Source organism: Echinops telfairi, unplaced genomic scaffold, assembly GCF_000313985.2.
Source record: "Echinops telfairi isolate 266 unplaced genomic scaffold, ASM31398v2 ScPeMD7_7427;HRSCAF=8465, whole genome shotgun sequence".
Lineage (NCBI taxonomy): Eukaryota > Metazoa > Chordata > Mammalia > Afrosoricida > Tenrecidae > Echinops > Echinops telfairi.
In genome coordinates, this window is record NW_022111327.1 from 2,446,050 (window position 1) to 2,467,018 (window position 20,969).

A 20,969-nucleotide genomic window follows, 5' to 3' on the forward strand; every position below is an offset into this window, starting at 1 on the left:
GAGGATTAATTTTTTCCCTGCACTTTCTGCAGTTTAGGTCAAGATTCTGCTATAGAATTTTTCATTGAAGCAGTAATGTTAGCAGGGCACCATTCAATTATTATGATCTTTTGGCAAAGGAAGCAGTAGCTAGTGAAGGGAATGAGATACACTTTCCATATTCTCCTCCTACTCCTGACTCTCCTTCCAGTGAATGGCCTCATTCAAGCTTTTAAGACCCCAGGTGCTACAGAACACACTAGGAAGGGGGGCAGAATTATTAAACATGTATTAGGCCAATTCACTAGGATGTCTCATGGAACCATAGATAAACCTTCAAGCCCAGAAATCAAATCTCAAGAGATTTTTTAAACTCACGGCCACTGAGTCAATTCTGACCCACAGAACATAGTAGAACTTCTCCCAAATTTTCTAATACTGTAAATCTTCATGGGAGTCCTGTGTTGTAGCTGGTGGTTTGAACCACTGACCTTTTTGTTAGCAGCCAAATATTTAACCACTTCATCACCAGGGCTCCTTATGAGGTCTTCAATTCTACATATCTAGCCTGGGCATATGCTTTTTATTGTTCTTATTGCTGTTGTAATTACTTTTATCACGCAATGTTATCCAATTCTACCTTTTACAGGTTTATAACTTATTGATAGCAACTATATTAATTAGCTATTCCGTGCTAGTCTGAACAATTTATAAATGCATTCCCAAACAGCTATGACTACATCAAAGAGTATTTATTACACTTGCTCTTCACTTATTGACTGATTTGTTACATTATGTTCCACATTGACAATAATATTAAAGAAAATCAACTATCTGAAGTTTGTGGCTCGGTGATATACCTCCGGCGGTAATGAGTGCTCTGGTGCAAGGCAAGAGGAAAATTAACTGGGATGGTTAAGGCTCTGCTTCAACTCAGTTGGGCCATGAATCACAGTGATTTGGCAGTTAGGAAGTTGCTTCTTAAACTTTGTGGGGAGAAAATTCCATTACATTTTAACTCAATTTTTCTCTGACCTTCCTGGAGCCCTTTAATACACAATGATGTGATTTGGCAGTTACACAAAGTGATTGATCACTTTGTGATCTGATGTGGCCATCCTCCATTTTTATATAACGTTGATTTTCATATACTGCCCTATCTTTGGAACCTAATCATGTCAATAAGTGACCGTGCATGACTTCATTTGAACATTTACCCCCCAAAAGGCAAAATAAATTCCTTGTGTTGGAAACCTGAATAGCAATGAGAAGTGAATGCCATTCAGTGGGCTAGAGGGTGATCCAGATGTGCAGATAATTTTCTCTTCTTATACTGGTGCAACTTATTATACCGTGCTCCCTTTGGTAAAAATCATTGAGATAAACATTTATGATTGTGCCCTTTTAAAATATGTGCTACACCTTTTACAATAATTCAAATCAACCAAAGCAAAACAAATATTTCCATGTGCACAAAAACTATTTCAATTAGTTTGTTGGGCAACAGTTTTAAGCATTTTGTAGATTTATTGGCCAATCATTTTTCATCCTCAGTAGTAAACTGGCTTTTTTTTACCCATTTTCCTTTAGGTATTATATGTCATTTTCTTTTTGCTTTTTAGGCATTTACTATTTAGTAGAAATTTGCTAAAGTTTCATTATCTTTTTTCCAAACCATTTTATTAGGAACTTATCCATACATCATACCATTCTCTAGTTCAACCACACCAAGTAGTATTGTACAATTTCTACCACAATCAGTTTCAAAACTCCTTGATATATACTCCTAGTACAAGTGAATACTTCAGGTGTTGTGATATGTAGCTAGCCAACACTGGTTCAACCTCCCCCACCATAAGCCCCAAGAACCCTTATTTTAATTGTTGGCTGTATAGGTACGTCAATCCTGAGTTTCATGAACCAAACTCTAGAAAAACACATAACAAAGATTCAAGAAGCTACCCACAATGACAAAATACATCAGAGATAACCCTATTATGAAATAATAACAAAAAAACAAGCAATATTGAAAATCAGAGCAAGTCCAAAGTTTATCAAAGTGTAGATCAAATGACAAGGTTACAAGTATTCAAGTCAGGTTTTTAAATTTAACCTGCTTTAGTCACCTCTCCAATACTCTGACAACCAGTTTATTCCTATCTCTTAATTATGATTAGAGAGAACTCACTGGAGGTTTATTTCCTCTGTAGATCTCACAAATGTATTTTGGGCTTCCACTGTCTCTCATAGCCTTCTACAAACCAGAATCTCACAATTTTAATCTCCGATGCTATTCTCTCCTTTGGTTTTGGATTATATATTGTACAATCCATGAGTCACAGAGGTTGTCGTGCTTCTTCCATGTGGTCTTAGTTCATGTATCACTTACATGGCTTCTTGTTTGGAAACAAGCCTTTAAGGCCCCAGACGCTAATCTTTCTGATAGCTGAGCACCATCTAATTTCTCCATCACACTTTGCTATAGCAACCATATCTTCCGTGTTTCTTTCATAAGGGTGAATATCAAACAGCGCCATGTCGTAAGGACTGATTGTGCTAAGATTGGTTCTAGGATTAAGTGTGAGCCCAAAACCCATTCCTAGATTTATGTTGTTGTTTGTTTGTTTTAACCTAACTCTGGCTCCCTTTTGAGACTTCTTTTTAATTTATGTTAGACAATTTTATTGATCATCTCCCTGGCACATCAGGATCTTCTGTTAATAGTGTCACTGATGAGCCCATGGTACCAATTTTTTAAACACTTTTGAGAGAGGGAGATTGAGCCTGTGTAGTCTAACCACACATCACAATACCTGAATTATTCACTTGTACAGAATAAATCCTTACGTGGTTGAACACTATTCACACAAACTATGGGAGTGGTTTGTCAGGCAAATTTTACAATAATATTTACTGACAATATCAATCACAGGTCTTCCAGAATCTTACATATTTTAATACAGCAAGTAAGGCATTGATGTATCACTGTTGGCAGCCTACCGGCAGTTCATTACTCTTGGTATAGCTGTCTACCGCTTCTTCACACACCAGGTAATTTCAATCTTTAGTCCTCAGGTTACAGGTGTATTTGAGGTAGAGTCTAGTTCACCCAGTGGAGTTTCCACATCAGAGCGCTCTGATATGGCCTTGGGAGCATATGGTGTGTTTTTGAAGATAGAGGATTCAGTGTCCCAATCTATGGCGCATGGCCTAGGTGCCCAGCAGGTGTACAGAAACTCAAGCCCATTTGGCTTATTTGTTGCATATTACCAAACATTCTGTTTGCCTAGGGTTGTTGGAAATATTGTCAGTCATTTCCCCCCATTTGGAAATTGATCCTCCCCACTTTTTGTACCAACAGACATGAACTTGTCTTCTCCAAGACTTGTCTGCTGCTGAGATGTTTTTTTATAGTTATTTGATAGGCACCACTTATGAAGATAAGAAAGCTATCTGATATTATTAGCTTGCAAGAATGAGCTGAGATTCATAAAATGAATAATCATAGCCATGCATGATCCAGCTATAGGAATGAATGATTGAATGAGATTTAGTTCCTGACAAGATACACCAGGTATTTGAAGGAGAATGTTTTTCTGCTTCCTGGATATTATCTGGAGATATTGATATTCTTCCAAGAAATAATTCTTATTCATTTAATGTGGGACATTTTGGGAAGGAAGGAGCCTTGGTTATGTTGTGGGTTACACATTGAACTGCTAATAACAAGGTCAGCAATTCAAATCTACCGGTTGCTCCTTGGGGAAAAGAGGAGGCTATCTTCTTCCATAAAGATTTAATGCCTCAGAAATTCAAAGAGGAAATTCTACTCTGTCCTATAGGGATGTTATGAGTTGGAATCCATTCAACAGTAGTGGGTTGTTTTTGTCTGTTTCTGATTTTAATGAGTGTGGGGAGTCCTCGATGACATTTATTCTGACTCCTGGAGGTAAGGCTCAATTAAGAAAACAAACACCTAGAACCCCGAAAACCCACATTACAAACCTGGTTCTAATATCAGCCAATTGTCTGATCTTGAGCAAGAATATCAAAACAACTAATATGGACAGCATTCTTATCAGAAGTCAATCTTTTCAACGAGCATGTTTTGCCCCGTTGAGTGTTCACAAATTACTGATAAGCTGGACTATGTTATATATATATATATATATATATATATATATAGAGAGAGAGAGAGAGAGAGAGAGAGAGAGAACATAAGGTACACAGTGTTCAGATATCTTGTGCAAGTTTACAAAATCATTTAAAGAACAGGACCCAGAACCAGGCTTGAATGTAACTTAAGTGAAGCCAAACTCCATGTAATCAATAGATTGTCTCTGCCACAGTCACTTTCCATCCTGGACTTTCTGATTTCTTATCCTTGTTTACAACCAAAATATTAATTAGGCCAGGAATATGCACATTTTATGTAAATGAATCTGATACAGAAAAAAACTGACACAGAAATGTTTGTAGGACATGTACTTTTCTAAACAGTACATATTTATTTAACTGGAAAGGACACTATCTGTGATAGCACTTATGCATTTGATATTATTACCCTGCAACTGAAGTGTTTCATGTTAGGGCGAGAATTTTAGATATGACAGCACTAACATTTTCTGTGACTTCTATGTGTGCTGAATTCTAATACCGGGGTCTTGGTTGTTCAAGTTGGGTTGGAATATATTGTGAAGGGGAGATTATTGAAGGATTTGATGAAAGGGGGGTATAAAACTTCAGTGAAAATAGAGATGAAAGACAGACTAACCAGGAGATTGTTACATGAATAGAGAGTCTGATTGGGTTACAGTTAAGGAGGTGACATGAGAGAGGGTACAAATAAGTAACTTCAATTCTCCACTGCTTTAAGAAATGTTCATGACAGGCTTGTACTTGGAAGTTCATCTTTATTGCTTTTGCTCCTTGACCTCATATATTATAGGTCCCAAAGCTACATTGCTAGCACTGGCTTAGTCTGGGATTCAGAACTGTTAGTGGAAGCACCTTTAGACATCCAAGCAATAGCAGAAGATTAAGAACAATTTTGATGGGTTGTTAGAAGGCAGTTAAGGGTTGACGCAGGAGCCATCACATATTTATATTCGTTAATCTTACTATTGGGATAATGGGATAATACAACATGATCAACTCTTTATCACAGGGCAGAGAAGGGGGCACTTGCCAGCCAGTCAAATTCCTTGGAGTGAACTAATTGCAGGTGGTGTTCTGAACAAAGAGGAATGCATTGACCTGGGGCCTTCAGGTGCTTTAGTAACTTATGAACTGCTTGAATGATCACAGGTGTGGCCTTACAGCAGTCAAGGTCATACTAAACAAGATGAGGTAGATTCAAGCCCACATTGATCACATCAACTATACTATTTATTTCTTTTTTGCAATATGTACATGCAGTTAGTCAACAGCCTCTTTTCCAAATTACATTTCCATTGGGTCCACAATTTTCCCTAGAAAGAGAATGCTCTTAGTGCTTTTTTCCAAAATCATAAGCAAGAAAGGTCTATTAAACTGCATGGTAGCATGAAAGAGAGTCATCTCAGGCTGGTCCAGGAATCTGTCTTCAGGGAGGGTTATATCTTCGGTTCCCTTTTCACCAATGTCCAGTACTGCCTTGTGAGCAGCCTGCAGGCAAAAACAAACACTGCTGGGCCCTTGGAGAAACAGGAACAGCCTTTGATCAGGCTTGTAAGGATAAACAGAAAAGGACAGGTGCGACCACCACCTTTGTGCTGTTCTCTGTTGATGATAATTGAATGCAACATCTATTCAGTTCAATGTGGGTAAATACAGTTATTTACCACCACTTCATCTCTGGTGGTTTTAGGCCCAGCTTTGAGGACACCATCTCTTTTGATATGACCTTCTTCCATTCAGAATTGCCTGTCCCTCTCTGTCCCCCACCCCCTTCTACAACCGAATCTCACCACAGTAATTTCTGACCTTAAGCTCTGCCATCAGGGTCAGTTCAGGACACGAACATCAGGAAGGAAGAAACTGTGTTATAGGGACTTGTTCCAAGTGACAAGAATGACTCCCAATAAATCTGTCCTCCTGGCAGTCACACTGACTCTCTAGATTTCTGTTGCTCTTTTCTAAAATTAGTGAGTTGAATAAACTGTCTCCCAAGGTTCCTTCCAGCTCAAGACATTTAAGAACTATAATTGACCAACTTACAGTGGAAAGTTTCAGGCCATGGCTTTCTGTGATTCCAGGAAAATCAGCATGGTCATCAAAGGCATCCTGAATGCCCATTTTCAGAAGAATGGCTCCAAGGTCATGTGTGGCAGAAATGGAAAGTTTTGGAACAAATATATCAACCCAGCTGTGAAAAAAGAGGTAGGCCTGTTGGTCATCATCATACCATGCTTGGGATGCCCTGCTCTGCCCTGAGGACTGGCAAAGACTGTTGTATAGGCCAACACTTGGCAGAAAACCACAGACATTACTCTGGGAGAAAGACACTCTGATTAAGCCAAAGATGGACTGGAGCCCTGTAAGTCATGAGATACATCACTCTTTAAATCCAAAGAAAGTGAAAGGGAGGGGGAGCCAACAAAACTGGGACAAGGGAACAATAAGAGAGGAAAATTCAATTGTGAGGAGGGCATAGAATGCCTGATGGGGGTTGATCAAGTGCAAAGAAACTGAGGGAAAGTACTGAGAGTCTAATGGAGGTCAACCATGATAGTGGGACAGGAGAAAAGTTAAAAAAATGAGAGGAAAGAACTAGGAGGAAAGGACATTTATAGAGGTATAAATATAGGCATGCAGATATGTAAATATTTGCATATATAATGGTAGAGTTATAGTTCTGTGTATATGTATTTAAATGTTAAGTATTAAGGTAGCAGACAGGCATTGGGTCTCTACTCAAGTACTCTCTCAATGCAAGAACACTTAGTTCTGATAGCCTGGTCTTTTGTGATGTTCATCTTCCTGACACTATGGCTGAAGTCAAAATAGGTGCATAAGCAAATGTGGTGAAGAAAGCTGATAGTACCTGGCTATTGCAAGATATAGCTTCTGGGGTCTTAAAGGCTTAATGTGAAACAAGCCGCCATCTAGCAGGGAAGATACAAAGCCCACATGGAAAAAGCACACCAGCCTGTGTGATCACAAGGTGTCAACGAGATCAGGTATCACGCATGGGAAGACCCAAACCAAACAAATATATCCAGGCAAATGATGGGGATCAGAGTGGGGACCCTATCTGTAAAGAATTAGACATTTCCTCAAAGAAGGGTCTTAAGGAAAGAATGAGACAATCATGGTGCAGCATAGCACCGAGGGAACACTATCAGGACCTCAGTTCTACCTTACAAACCCGGCTAGACTGGACTATGTGCACTGGTACCGATAAGAACTCTTCACACACGGAATCCAGGACAGGTAAACCCCCCAGGGACTGTAGTGGGGATAGCAATACCAGGAGGGCAGGGGGAAGGTGAGGGAAGAAGGGGGAGAAACGGGTAAGCGACTATAATGTCAAGGAATCACCCTCCTCCCCCACGAGGGGCACGAACAACAGAAACGTAGGCAAAGGGAGACAACAGACACTGTAAGAGATGAAAATAAAAATAATTGATCATTTATCAGAGGTCCAGAATGGTGGGAGGGTTGGGGAGGATGGGAAAACAAGAGAAGCCGATACCAAGTGTTTACACAGAAAGAAAATATTTTTAAAATGATGATGGCAACCTATGTACAAACGTGTTCGATACAATTGATGTACAGATTGTTATAAGAGCTGTAAGAGCCCCCAAGAAAATGATTTCCTCATTAAAAACATCCAAACAAAACATGGCTGAGGTGTTAGACCAAGTCAGGGACCCAGCGGTGTGAAAATGGAGGAGGAGCACGCAGGGACTCATGGTTTTCCTTATGGTACAATCTGTTCAGCGTGGCTGCCCACCGGTTCATGACATTCCATTATTATGCACCCCAAAGTTTTCGTGGGTCCCTAGGAAGGAATCATTCACTTCCTGCCTGCCGTTGGAGAGGGTTTTTTGTTTGCTTGTCCCCACCCCCCCCCGCCCCCCGCTAACCCCTCTAGACCATTTTGAAAAATGCGAAGTTTATTGGCGTGCTTAAGTGAGATAAAGTAATGCAATGTGCCCTACAAATCGCATGACACGTGGTATGTTCTCAACATACCATGCACTTGTGGTCTTCGCACTGACGTTAGGTGTGGTAGAGTATTGAATCTTATCTCGCACTGTCTCTGGAACTCAGTCTCAGGCGCACTGTACTGCCTATACTGTACCCCGCCAAACCTGCAAAGTACTTACCCCTTCTGCAGTAAGCGGTTCCACTTCTTCAGTATTTTAGATGACATGGATTCTTCCAACCACTTCATCTGACCTTCCTTGGGCAGGACAAAGAGGGCCAGAGCTTTCTCAGTGTAGTCCATTTGCAACACTGTGCAGTTGAGTTCTGGGTCCACCAGATGGTAGTACTGTTCCATTTGGTGCATCATGGGCACTTGCACTGTGGTGCTCTTGTCCACTAAGAAGTTGAACCCCGTTTCTGTTCTCAATGGATCAAAAGGATTTGCCCATTGGGCTTAAAACACAGAAAAGAAGTGAGGATTTCAAATCAGAGTTAGTACCTACATGAGCTTTTATTTTAGCCCCCTCACTATAGTACAATAAAGCAGAGGTGGCAACTGTCAACTGGTTTTACAAGTGAGTCAATAAATAAAGAGCACCGAGAGAAAGTAACTGGATGATAGCCACCCAGCAAGCAGGTGACTGAGCCAGGAGTCACACTCAGAGCTGTTGGACTCCGTGGTCTGTATTCAAAACCACTATACTTGCACTAAACCCATCAGAGCCACCATTTCCTTTTCTGTAAAAAAGTAAATGGACATCCAACACACAAGGTGAATTGAGACAACAGATCTGTTCACTCTTCCACTAAATGTGGTTGAGATGTGCTGTAGACTCAGGAGAAATCATTTGGGAACAGCACCGTCAGAAAAGAATCAAATGATTCTTGTTGTTACAGGCACCGGCTTTGGAGTCAAGACAGACCTGGGTGGAAACACCAGCTCTGAAACATTTTAAATATGTGAACTTGGGCCTTTGTGAGGATGATATGAGGCAATGTGTATATATCATAAATGTGGCACGGTGCATGGTACATAGCCACTGCAGAGTTTATGATAGAAGTATTCCTGGACCATGGCCAACAGTGCACAGCCAACGAGGTCACAGTGTAGTTGAAATCTAAGTCCATCTGCCTACAAGCCCAGGCTTGTTTGGGACGTATGAGGTTCTGTCCCTATGTGAGCAACGTATCCATGCCATTGTCACCCATCTCCCTGAAAATGCCTTCTGCGTGGAAAGTTCCTGGGCGCATGCACAATGTTGTGTGTCCCTACTGGCAGAGTCAGCACTAGGTGCAGCTCTGCCCAGTAGAGCAGGTCACTCTGGCCTAAGGGAAACCTGCTGGTGCCAGTGACAAAAGATATTATCTTATTCCCCACAACTCCCCTGCCCCTCAGAAAATTATATAAATACTGAGCTTGAAATAGACATCTTACAGTCTTACCTTTAAAGGAAATATAATTCACCAGGATCATGACGGTGTTTGGTTTGAGGTCCTGAATGAGGCCCACAACTTTCCCTTTGGTTTGTTTGTCCACATGACTATTGATCTCCTGTTTGGCTGCAGAAACATTGGAGAAGTCGGTAGATAAGACTTCAGTCTCATAAAGGCTCTTGACATCATCCAAGAACGCTGCCAGTGGTTTCAGCTGCTTCCCAATGAAGAGGGCGTTTCCCATGTGCAATTCCAGCTCCTTCTTTGGAAAATTCAGTGAACAGATGAGGTGCTGGAAACCCTGTTGGAGCTCTGCCACTGAGACGACTGTGAGGTTGAACCCCAAGCTTTCCAGGATTTGAGTTTGGGTGTTGGAGCTGGCCCCATGGGAGAGCATGGCCAAAGCAGCAGAAATGCTCACAGGGGAGAAGAAGATGTTTTGATGTGGGGTCTCCACAGTGAACCTCCGGTACAGGTTGAAGGCAAAGTCAGCATTGGTGGATGACATCTTATAGAGAGTGACATTGTGTTGGGGGGAATGGCAGATGGTTACTTGGCCTTCAGAGCTGTTAGGTGATGCACAATGGATTGTCACATGAAGCCCAAGTAATAAGAAAACCTTATAGAGGGACGGTGGCATTTTGGAAGAAAAGTGATCTATGTAAGAGATGAGATGAGACAACCATTGGGGACAGTTAATGGAATGAAATACTCTGATGCAGACACACATAATAATTATCCATAATGATTAATAAAACTATAGTGAAAATACTAGTGTGCTCACCAGGAACTGAGTGGAGTTCTCTCACCCCTGAAAAATTGATAGCATATTTAATGGGAGCAGGAAGTGTGTGGGGTAACTTTTGGGGGCCACAGAAACCATGCTATATTTTTTGCTCAGAAATAATAGTGACATTATTAAAATACTGTGAGTAAATGAAAAATGTTTGAGTAATGAAATTTATGGAAATTGTATTGCTTTTTAATTTACCCAGAGACAGCTGTTTGGAGAGAGAAATAAAACTATTTTTGCTTACATTTTTATTCATAGATTAGAGATTTGGACTGTGTTAGCTTTGGTTTTCAAATTGGCATTTGCTGAAGATAAAATCTAGAGGAGATGACAAAACATCTCCAATTCCTTTCTCTTAGAAACAGGAGAATGATTTTCATAATAGATGTGTAACTGCAGTGAAAGGATGATAGATAGTTCACTGAGTCGTGCACAAGGTCCTGAGCTGAAGTCCATTGATTTATGTCATGCATGGAATCCATGGGCCTAGTTACAAACAACAGGAAGAGGAAGTTGTAACTGTGCATGCGAGACTCTCTCACCACCAATATCACCTATATACTGTGGCATTTGTAACTTTCAAGACATCTTAACACCTACGCACATTATTTGACAGTTACTAGGGAGGGAACCAGAAATATGGATTAAGAAGAGTGCAATGCAATGCAATCATGGGCCAGCTGTGAGACCCTCCATGACAATGATGGTGAGAGGTCAAAAGGAAGAGTGCCGCAGAGTCGCGACCATATTCCTGTTGCGGTCCCCCATTCTCTTTCTGGCTTTCCCATCCACTGCCAGAAACTCAACTGTCCATTTACAAAAGAATAGCTGGAATCTAGAACAACCCCCGCACCCGCGAATTTCTAACTATTTCTCCAGCTGCCTATTGGGTCTATCCTCCAGATATGTAAATCAATTTCACATTTCCAAAGGTAAGTTCATCATTTCCCTGCTCCCCCAAATTTTCTTTTTTCTTCATTTCTTATCACTATTAACTGAGACCCTCCCATGTCAGAAACTTAGGCGTCATCCTAAGGACTGCTTTCATACTTATTGTCCAATGATTCATAATGCTCTATCAATGCCCATTGCTGTTGAACAGATACTAACTCCTAGCGGGTCTGTGCAACAGAGAAGAATGACCCAAGGCTATTCTGCCCAAGGGTTTCCAAAGTTTTAAAACTTTACAGAAGTAAATAAACTACCTCTTTCTCCCGTGGAGCAACTGGCGGGTTCCAAACACTGATCTGTAAGTGGGCCATAGGGTGCTCAACCATGCACCACCAGGATGCTCTGTTGACTTAACTAACTCTCTAACTCCTCCTCATCTCCATCCCTACTGCCACTGTTCCCGCTGCACCCTTAATAGCAGGCCACATTGCCTCCAGTCTCCACTCCCCCTCTCCTGCTGCCACAATTGTGTACACACACACATCTGCCAATCCCAGCACCATCTGACCACATGGTGAGAACTGTCTTCCTTCTGCCTCCTGCCCTCTTAAGAGATGCTTTGCTGGACAACCTGAACCCTGCTAACTGCTCCCACTCCATCCACAATGTCACATTGGTGCCAGTCTCCTCTAGCGGTAAAAGATAAATGAGACAAGTGGAAGGTCAGTTCTCAGATGACTACTCTTAGATCTTGGTGCCCAAAGCAAGCAGTTCAGAGCTTAAAGGGATTTAGGAGTCTGGCTGCTGATTGAGATAGTCCCAGGTCCCAAAGAGGAAAATAAAACAAAAAACTACTTACAGCGCACACCTAAGAAGCCACTTGCCTCTTTTGGAAAGCAAATGTTTCCATCTTTATAATGTACCCTGGATTGCAAAACTAGAACCTGAGGAGTTACTCATTAACCTGACATTACCACTGGGATGATGTGTCCAAAGCCAATGCCCAAAACCAAGGCCAGGAGGAACAAAGAGAAAAATGATAAGGATGAAACTTTGGATGATCGCTTTGACTGCCAAGTCCTTCAGCTATTAAAAAAAAAGAAAATAGTTGGACAGAGTTAAGGGGTTGGGTTGTCCAGCAAAGTGTCTCTTAAGCAGACCTAAAGAAAGCCAGGGGGCCAGGAGGCAGAAGGCAAAAGACAGTTCTCAGTTAGTGCTTGCATTGGCCACGTGTGTGGGGGTGAGGTGGGGGTGGGGCTTAGGTTATTGTGAATTGGGCGAATGGCTACAGAGCAGATGAGTTCCTGTTCAACAAGTGACACACATTTTGTTTCATCTCATTGATTGCGGGCTCCACAATGTAACACCCTTTATCCCCTTCCTTCCTGTGCTTCTTCTGTGCATTCCTCCTTCTTTGCCTAACTTGCGTGAGCTTTGTCCTTCAGTGAGCGTCGCCCTCTGGATCTTAAATGGCTGATTATTGTAAAGAACCTCCCTAGTATTGTTGTTCCCCTTGCAGACCTAGTGTTTGGTTGAAAATGGAACCACAGCGCTGACTTAAGATTCAGGTCTGAAAGGGAAGTAGGTCGCAAGGCCACAGTCTCAAGAGTTTTGCCAGTCTGTTACCCTACCAGTAAGCCTGGCCTTTTCTTTTTTTATAGTTTTGTGTTTTGTTCCATTTTTCTCCCACTCTATCCAGAACCTTGTAATGCAACCCTTTTCAGAGCAGTTAAGGAACACTCAGACATAAAGTAAGTGAGCCTCTAACAGAGTGCACAGGAAATTACTTCTTCATTGGCCTGGAGGAGGCCATGCTAAATCTAGCTTCCAGCTCTGGCTCCTGATGCTGCACATACATATGCCTGCTCAGAGGAACAACCTATGGTCACTGAAAACCCTCTACCACTTCCTAGGCCACATGGGTCCAAAGAGGATACGGAAGAACAGAAGCAGCCAACTCATCCAGTGTTAACTGTGTACTAACTACATGCAAAGAAGCTTTGGGAGAGGAGCGCATGGACTCAATTAGAGACCTGTGTTTATTCAATCTTGCCGGCGTATAGCTCAAATATTCCTAGTAAAAACAACAATAACAAAGGGTATCACCATCCCCCCCATGTCCAATATGTCTCCTTTGCTTGAAGAGAAACAGTAAGCAGGTGTTTACTGTTTACCATATGCAGAGCATGTTTCAAAGCATGTTGCTCCAAATACTTCTTGCTTTAAGACTACATGAAGGATGTGCGTGTGTTAAGTGTGTGCTGAGGGGTAGGAAAATGGAGTTTAGTTTGAGTTCATCTCAGATGCAGTCCAAGATCAGACCTGGAAGCTCAGACTTTACCCTGAGCGCAGAGGGAAGTCCCCGCAATATCTTTGACAAGGTAGATAATGGGTAATTATGTTGTGACATTGTTTTCCTTAAACAAATATTGACCTAACTCCTACTCAGACAGCACCAAACTCTACAATGGAACTTCAGAGCTGAGTGGTAAACATTGCTCCTGAATCCCTGAGACATATCTCATCACGTGGTACCCACCCACACCTCTAACTTGAGTAGGAAAAGACACACTTCATGTACAGCATGGTCACTGGTGCATGTGTTACACAGCAGAACCGTGGTAAGTTCTGATCTCCCATCTGCAAAGCCAATCCACACACCTTCTCCTAGTGCTATAACACACAGTTAGCTCCCTCGGCTACAGCAAGTCCCTTCAGCAGAAACAGGAAAGTATTACAGAGGAAAGAAAACATCCAAACCTGTGCCCTGTGATGGCAGAGGCAGACAGTTGATATAGCCATTTTTTTTGGATGCATCTGGTTCACCTGAGCTTTGCTAGCAGGTCCTAACTTCAAAGCCTATCTCTGAAATATGAGGCCACTTCTCCCTCCCAAGCTTCCCAGTCCTGTGCTCTTGAGTCAGAGGCACTACTAGAATGAATGTTCCTGTCAAGTCTCTATCACGTAGTAACTGGACCATTTGGGACCAGGTCATGTGCCTGAACCAAATTTTCCTTGCCTTTACAGTGGAAATGCTCATAATCTCCACACCTATGGTTACTGAGAGTATCCATTGTAATTTAAAGGCAGTATACAGAAGCTCCTATCACAGCACCTGAAAGATAGATAATAGATATCCATCAGCTACGATCTCTTTTTATCTACCATAGTGATTCTCTCTATAGATGCCAAGCTTCCAGGATCCCTGAGCTCTATGTCCACTCCCCAAACCATGCTGTTTTGTACACTGCGACTACATTTCCCTTCAGAAGAAATGGATTGTTAGGTATAACATCTTCTTGGACACATATTTAACATAACCATTTGGGTTGTGCAAAGCTACTAGAGTGCTACAGATAGCACATTGAATAAAGAACCTCGAGGAAGTATTATCATGTCAATAAATTCAATCCAATCTCAACTTACGTCTCCCTCTCTTGAGATAAATGCCACTATCATCCATTACCTCACACATCCTTCAGTTATTAGCAAGGTACAAGATTTTCCAGGGTTTTTTTTTTTACTATGGTAGGGGTAGGAGGAGAGCGAGGGGCTGGGGTGGAAAGTATTTTTACCCTTGTTGTTGTTGTTGTTCGGGGCCATTGAGTCTCACCGCAATCCTATGTACAATTGTTCCTTATGTTTGAGCCCATGGTTGAAGCCCCTGTGCTTACCCATCTCATTGGCGGCCTTCCTTCTTCAATGTCACACTTTCATAATCGGCAATTTCACAATGAAGCAATAGAAGATACCATGGCTTGGGTCAGGTGCACCGGAGTGCTCAAAATGACATCCTTCCTTGTCAACCATTTTAAGAGTTCTTGTGAACCAAAGGCATATAAAACTCACAGATGCAGGAATGCGTTTGGGGCTCATCTTACATCCTAGTTCTGATTTAAGAACATTTAGTTCTTACATCATGGCCTGCTCAGCACTCACCCTCAGGAAAGGAACACAGAAGATATCGGTGCTATAGCAAAGTATAGTGAAGAAATTAGATGGTGCCTGGCTATGAGAGAGAATAGTGTCTGAGTTCTTACAGGCTTGTTTCCAAATAAGCAACCATTTGAGTCCAATGTCAACTGAGTCCCCATGGAAGAAGCTCACCAACAGCAGGGACTGAAGGATTATAAATCATATAATCGAAAGCCGAAGGAGGGATTAGTATCAGATATTAAATTTTGAAGCTCTGCTTTTCGGAAAGCTATGGATGACAGTGGGAACCCAAGATACATCTGTGAGATCTACACAGGAAAACAGCATTCAGTGATTTCCCTTGATCCATAATTGAGAGCTTAGAATAAACATATTATTAGAGTGCATTAGAGAGATGAACATAGGAGATCAAACTGGTAAGCCTGACTTGACCAGTTAAAAACTAGTTGCTTGATTCCCAGTCATTGAAATAAAATTATGAAGAATTCAAGAATAAGTAAAATAAGGAAACTCTGATGGACATTGAGCCTTATCTGGTTTTCAACATTTTCTATTTGGGTTTTTGCTTGTTTGTTTTCATATTGGGGTTCACCTCAGATCTATTTTGTCAATTAGGATAGCCCTTTTGAATTTTTCTTAGATGTTTTTGTAGTGAAACCAGCATCTGAAAACCAGGACTAATGAACCTACAGCGACAGCAAACAGTTCCTGGAGGGTCCAGTAGGGGAGGGGGGAAATAGGGAGGTGATGTCAAGATATTCAAGGAAAGAATGTTTTGAAACCGATTGTGGTAGCAATTGTACAATACTGCTTGCTGTGATTGGACTATGGTATGGTATGATAACTATATCAACTCCAAGTAAAATGGTTTTGGGCAACAAACAAACAAATTCCTTGTGCAGGAGTTACCTAAGGCAATGCATCTTTTGACCTTTTGAGTGCTGCTTCCATGAGCATTGATTGTGGATCTAAGCAAGACAAAATCCTTGACGACTTCAATTGTTTCTCCATTTATCAAGATATTACCTACTGGTCTAGTTGTGAGGATTTTGGTTTGTTTGTTTCTTTACACACTGAAAGTTGCAATCCTTAATCTTCACCAGCAAGTGCTTCAAGTTCTCTTCACTCTCAGCAAGCTAAATTGCATAATCTGCTAGTTGTTAAGCCTTCCTCCAATCCTGATGCCTCATTCTTCTGCATATAAGCCCATGTCTCTGATTATAAGCTGACAATACAGGCTAGTCTTGACTTATTATTTGACCCTTAAACCTGGTGGGGGTGAGGGAGATGATAGGATCTTACTCTAGTTTCAGGCCCGAAGACAATAATGTATTTGGGATAGTGGAAGTAGTAAAAGTTTCTTTCTCTTGAAATTCATGTCTTGTAAGCAAGGAAATTACCAAGTCTTTAAGTGAAAAGAAAAATATTCACATCAGACAAAGAGAAGAAATGCCTATGCTGTAAAGGGAAGCTAAGTGAGTATTTGAGTTTGGGAGTTTCCTTATTTTACTTATTCTTGAATTCTTCATAATTTTATTTTAATGATTGACTTTGATAAAAGAGGCCTATCATGGCTGAGATTTGAGGTGATTTTAAAATATGGTAAATAAAAAAAACAAACATGACATTTAGGTGTTGGATTTCTGATCCATTCATATGCATTTTATTTAAAAATCCACTAGTATTGAGTTACTTCTGATGCATAACAACTATTTACAGGGCTTCTGAGACTGTACATGTTTAAGGTAGCAGACAGGTGTATCATTCTCTGGAGGAGCAGCTGGTGGGTTTGAACTTCAATCTTGTGGTTAGCAGCTAAGAAATTCTATGTGCATATTGCCTGACTTCCGTTATTCCATAAGCCCTGAGACCAATAGGAATTTTGAGCATGTCATTCTTTTAGTAAGGTTTCTAGTGCCTTCTGAAGCTTAAACCTCACTCCACAATCTTTGAAGTTTTTGTATCCTTCAGACGTATCTGTCACAGTGATGATCTTCAAAGACTTACTCTTCAAATCCGGCTATCCCAACTGCCATACAGCCCTGTAGGAGGAGGACGCAGAGCTGCTCCAACTGTTCTGAAGACCTATGGGCATGAGACGAAGTACATCACATCGTGTGTATCAAAAACATATGGGTTTTATAACATGTAAATCCTGATCGATACATTTTTTCCAAAATAAACATGAAAGCAATCAGTTTATTTGAATCTTTAGTTACATGCACATAGATCATACTAAAAGTCATATATGATGAAAAGATCATCCAAATGTGTACAACAAGAAGAGAACAAATTTCAGAACAGCAAGAAACCTTTTTTTCTTTAATTAAAGGGCTAAGTTAGAAGACTTGATTGTTACATGACTACACAGTAGACATTAAGTTAGCAACTGTGTACTGAATGGAAGCTGCTACAATTATTTCAGTCAAGGAGAATCATCTATTGTCTTCAATTTTGATCAATGTTTAAAAACAAGTATACAGAATACAGCATCTTCATGACAGAGGTTCCCATAGACAATTCCTTAATAGGAATGATGTCTCCAGCTGACCTACTGACACAGATATTCACGTCAAGTGTCTGCAGCATCCTTACACTTTATTGCATAAAACCTAATTCCTGACACTCCGGGCACACCTATATCAGTCATAGTCCTTGGCTCCAAATAACAGAACCCACTACTGTCTGTCTCAGCTAGAGAGCAAAAGCATTGGGCAGCTAAGGTGTGTGCTAGGTGGTGTGTACTGTGCATCCGTCGTTCCCAGGGGGTGACCAGCTCTGGGGTGCATCCAGTTTTCAACTTTGGGCTGGTCCCTTCTGACACCTGGACCTCTCACAAAGAGGATCTTAGCAGAATATTAAAGAACCAAAAGTTGTTGTGGATGAATTTTTCTAACCTGAAGAAAATCAGAAAAGTATATAAGCACCAGCAGAATATTCTTTCTTATAGACCGAACAGAAATGCTTTCTGAAAGAAAAAATATATTGGATGAGTTGAAAAAAGAATACCAACAAATGGAAAATTCAGAAAAGACTAAGCTCAAGAAAGAGTCAACTTAATTTCACCTAAGAATGTATGGCATTTGTTCTGTAAGCTTTGCTGTTGAACATGTGAGAAAAGATTTGAAAGAGGATTTACTGTATAATCTTAAACCACATGGGCCCAGCAAAAGTAAAGAGTTGTGAAAGTCTGATGCTGAGTACCAGGGTTTATTTTCTGAACACGCCCTTCACTGGAGAGGTGTTGTAACTGCCCAGCCATTGAAAGAGGAATGAGGCAATGTGGTCTTATGGAAGGGCGAAATCTTCAATAGAATAAAAGTCAAAGATCAAGATAATGATACTAAAATTATGTTTAACTATCCTTCCTCTTGTACAAATGAATCTGACATTTTGGCACTCTTCTCTAAAGTTCAGCGTCCTTGGTCTTAAACAGATCATCAGGCAACTGGTCATTATGAGTTGGTAGGGACTTGTTTGGGCATTTTAATCATTTAGTGATTGTTTCTGCTTCTCTTCACTTGGCACCCAGACATCTGGAGTGGCCAGTCAGTGGCAAGAAGTTCCAGTATCAGGAATTTTCAGAATTGATCTCAAGTCTACTGCCATTTCCAAATTGTGATTAAAATATTTTGATTTAAAATTATATCCTTGGAATTATAATTTTGGGAAGGATGTTATCTAAGTGTGTGTTAATGGCCTGATTCAAATTTCAGCAAATTTATCCTAAGCTTATATCAGTGGAAACAAGTGAAGCCAAACTATATCTTGAAAAACCTATTTAGTGTTCCTTCAAATATGATACTGCGGCAAAGTGCCTTTGAGACTCATTGCACTGGCATTTCCAGAGGCTCCCCTACAAGGGAGACGCTTCCAGTCCTTCTCCACACAATGAGGGAAGTGGATCTGCAGTTCACAGATGTCCTGAGTATCTCAGTCAAGAGGCAGCTCTTATGATTTCTGAGGGATGATAGCTTGACACAAAATGAAGCTCCCGAAACTCGTGGTAGGAAATCAAATGTCGCGATTCTCTTTTCTGGGGGCTTCAATTCCATGGTTATCGCCACTCTTGCTGACCATCATAGTCCTGTAGTTGAACCAATTGTTCATTTTGTGGCTTTTGCGACTAAAGAAAAGGCCCCGTCAACTGGGTTTAAGCAAAAAAAAAAAGAGAGAGTGAGTGGAAAAATCATTGTGAAATCACTTCAAGTGGACTCAGAAGAGTGAACACCACTAGAAAAAGGAAAAAGCAATGCGCTCTCTTTTGTGGAGAGGTTCAGCATGTTAACAGCCCTACATGAGCTAGCTTACTCATGGTAGGTAGGAGCCTGGCTTTACATTTGCCAAAATTTAGAAGTAAATTCCGGTTTAAAGAGGTGAGTATGGACGCCAAGTTCACAAGGTGTCAACTTCACGAAGCTGATGAACATACATCAAGGGAAGACAGGGGGTATTACTCAAAAATGATGATGCATGTGAGCTATTGAAAATAAATTCCAACTGAAATTGTAATATAAAACCATGTGCAAATGCTAATTTTATATGAATTAAGTAGTTGCATAGAAATTTTCAGATGACTTCCAAACAAAAAGAAAATGTAGAAGAAACGTGTGAATTTAAAGAGAAACCAAACTTCTTCATTGCTCTTTCAACATCAAATGTAAAACAATTGTAATCACTAAGCAGTTCACAAAGCAAGAAGCAGCCTAGGAAAATGATTTCAGTAAATGGATAATATCCTGAATGCAATTCCATTATATCCCATCCCCTCTCTCAGGATTGACTTAACACAGGGAAGCCAGGAATAACCCTGGTATTCTTAAAAAGGAAAATTTCCAAAAGCACAGTCTTTGAAGGCCCAAGAGACTGATCAATAGCTTTTCTCCAGTGATTCAAGAATGGGTTAAAATTACTGTTGAGATAACATTGGGAATTGAGTTGTGTCCACCAAAATTGTGTGCTGTAAATCCTATCCCCTATACCTGTGGATGTAATCTCATTTGGGAATAGTGTATCACTGTAAACTGTGTCTTAAAGCAATCACTGAAAAATAAAAATAGCAGATTAGGCAAGGAGTTACAGAGAGGAAACAGTAGATGCTACACCACATGTAGATCATCAAGGAACCAAAGAACAGAAGCCAGAAAGAGAAAAGGACCTTTGCCTTCCTCTGGAATCAGTACACTTAAGGTTTCTGGCATCCTAGACTGTGATAAAAGTGGCCCAGTTGGCACAGGGCTCCAGAGGCAGAATCAGTGAGATCAGATGCAGAAATGCCACTGGCTGAACTGGACTCTACCTCAGTCAGACATCCTTGTAACCTGAGAACTTAAGTCAGAAAATACATGGTGTCTGAGGAAGCAGAACACAGCTGTACCAAGAGTGGTGTATTGTTGGCAGAAAAACAAGGCCTTGTTACATCAACACCCTGTTTATAGAGGTCTAAATATAGGCATGTACATATGTAAATATATTTCAATATAAGGATAGGGAAATAGATCTATTTACATACATTTATATGTTAAGTATTAAGGTAGCAGGCGGACATTGGGTCTTGTGTTAGTTGGGGTAGACTAGAGAAACAAATCCATACAAACTCATATGTGTCTAAGAGAGAGCTTTAGAAAGCATCCCAAGCCAGTCCAGTCTAAGCCCATAAGTCTGATATTAGCCCATATGAACAATACCAATCTATAAAGTCCTCTTCAGACTCATGAAACACATGCAATGATACTGAATGAAGGACGATCACAGGCCAGTGGGTAGAAAGTCTTTGGATCCAGTGGCATTGAAAGCATCTCAG

At 40.8% G+C, this 20,969-nt stretch overlaps 1 protein-coding gene and 1 pseudogene across 1 annotated transcript; one reads left to right on the plus strand and one right to left on the minus strand.

The window, feature by feature from the left end:
- Window positions 1-5,349: 5,349 nt before the first annotated feature.
- On the minus strand, window positions 5,350-12,102 carry SERPINA7 (serpin family A member 7). The gene is made up of 5 exons (XM_004710024.2): window positions 12,090-12,102; window positions 9,556-10,203; window positions 8,292-8,565; window positions 6,178-6,325; window positions 5,350-5,625 (listed from the first exon to the last, which is right to left on the minus strand). The coding sequence occupies exons 2-5, from the start codon at window positions 10,184-10,186 to the stop codon at window positions 5,422-5,424; spliced, it is 1,257 nt and encodes a 418-aa protein (XP_004710081.1). The 5' UTR covers window positions 10,187-10,203; window positions 12,090-12,102; the 3' UTR covers window positions 5,350-5,421.
- Window positions 12,103-18,238: 6,136 nt separating this feature from the next.
- On the plus strand, window positions 18,239-19,393 carry LOC101647019 (annotated as a pseudogene).
- Window positions 19,394-20,969: the final 1,576 nt, after the last annotated feature.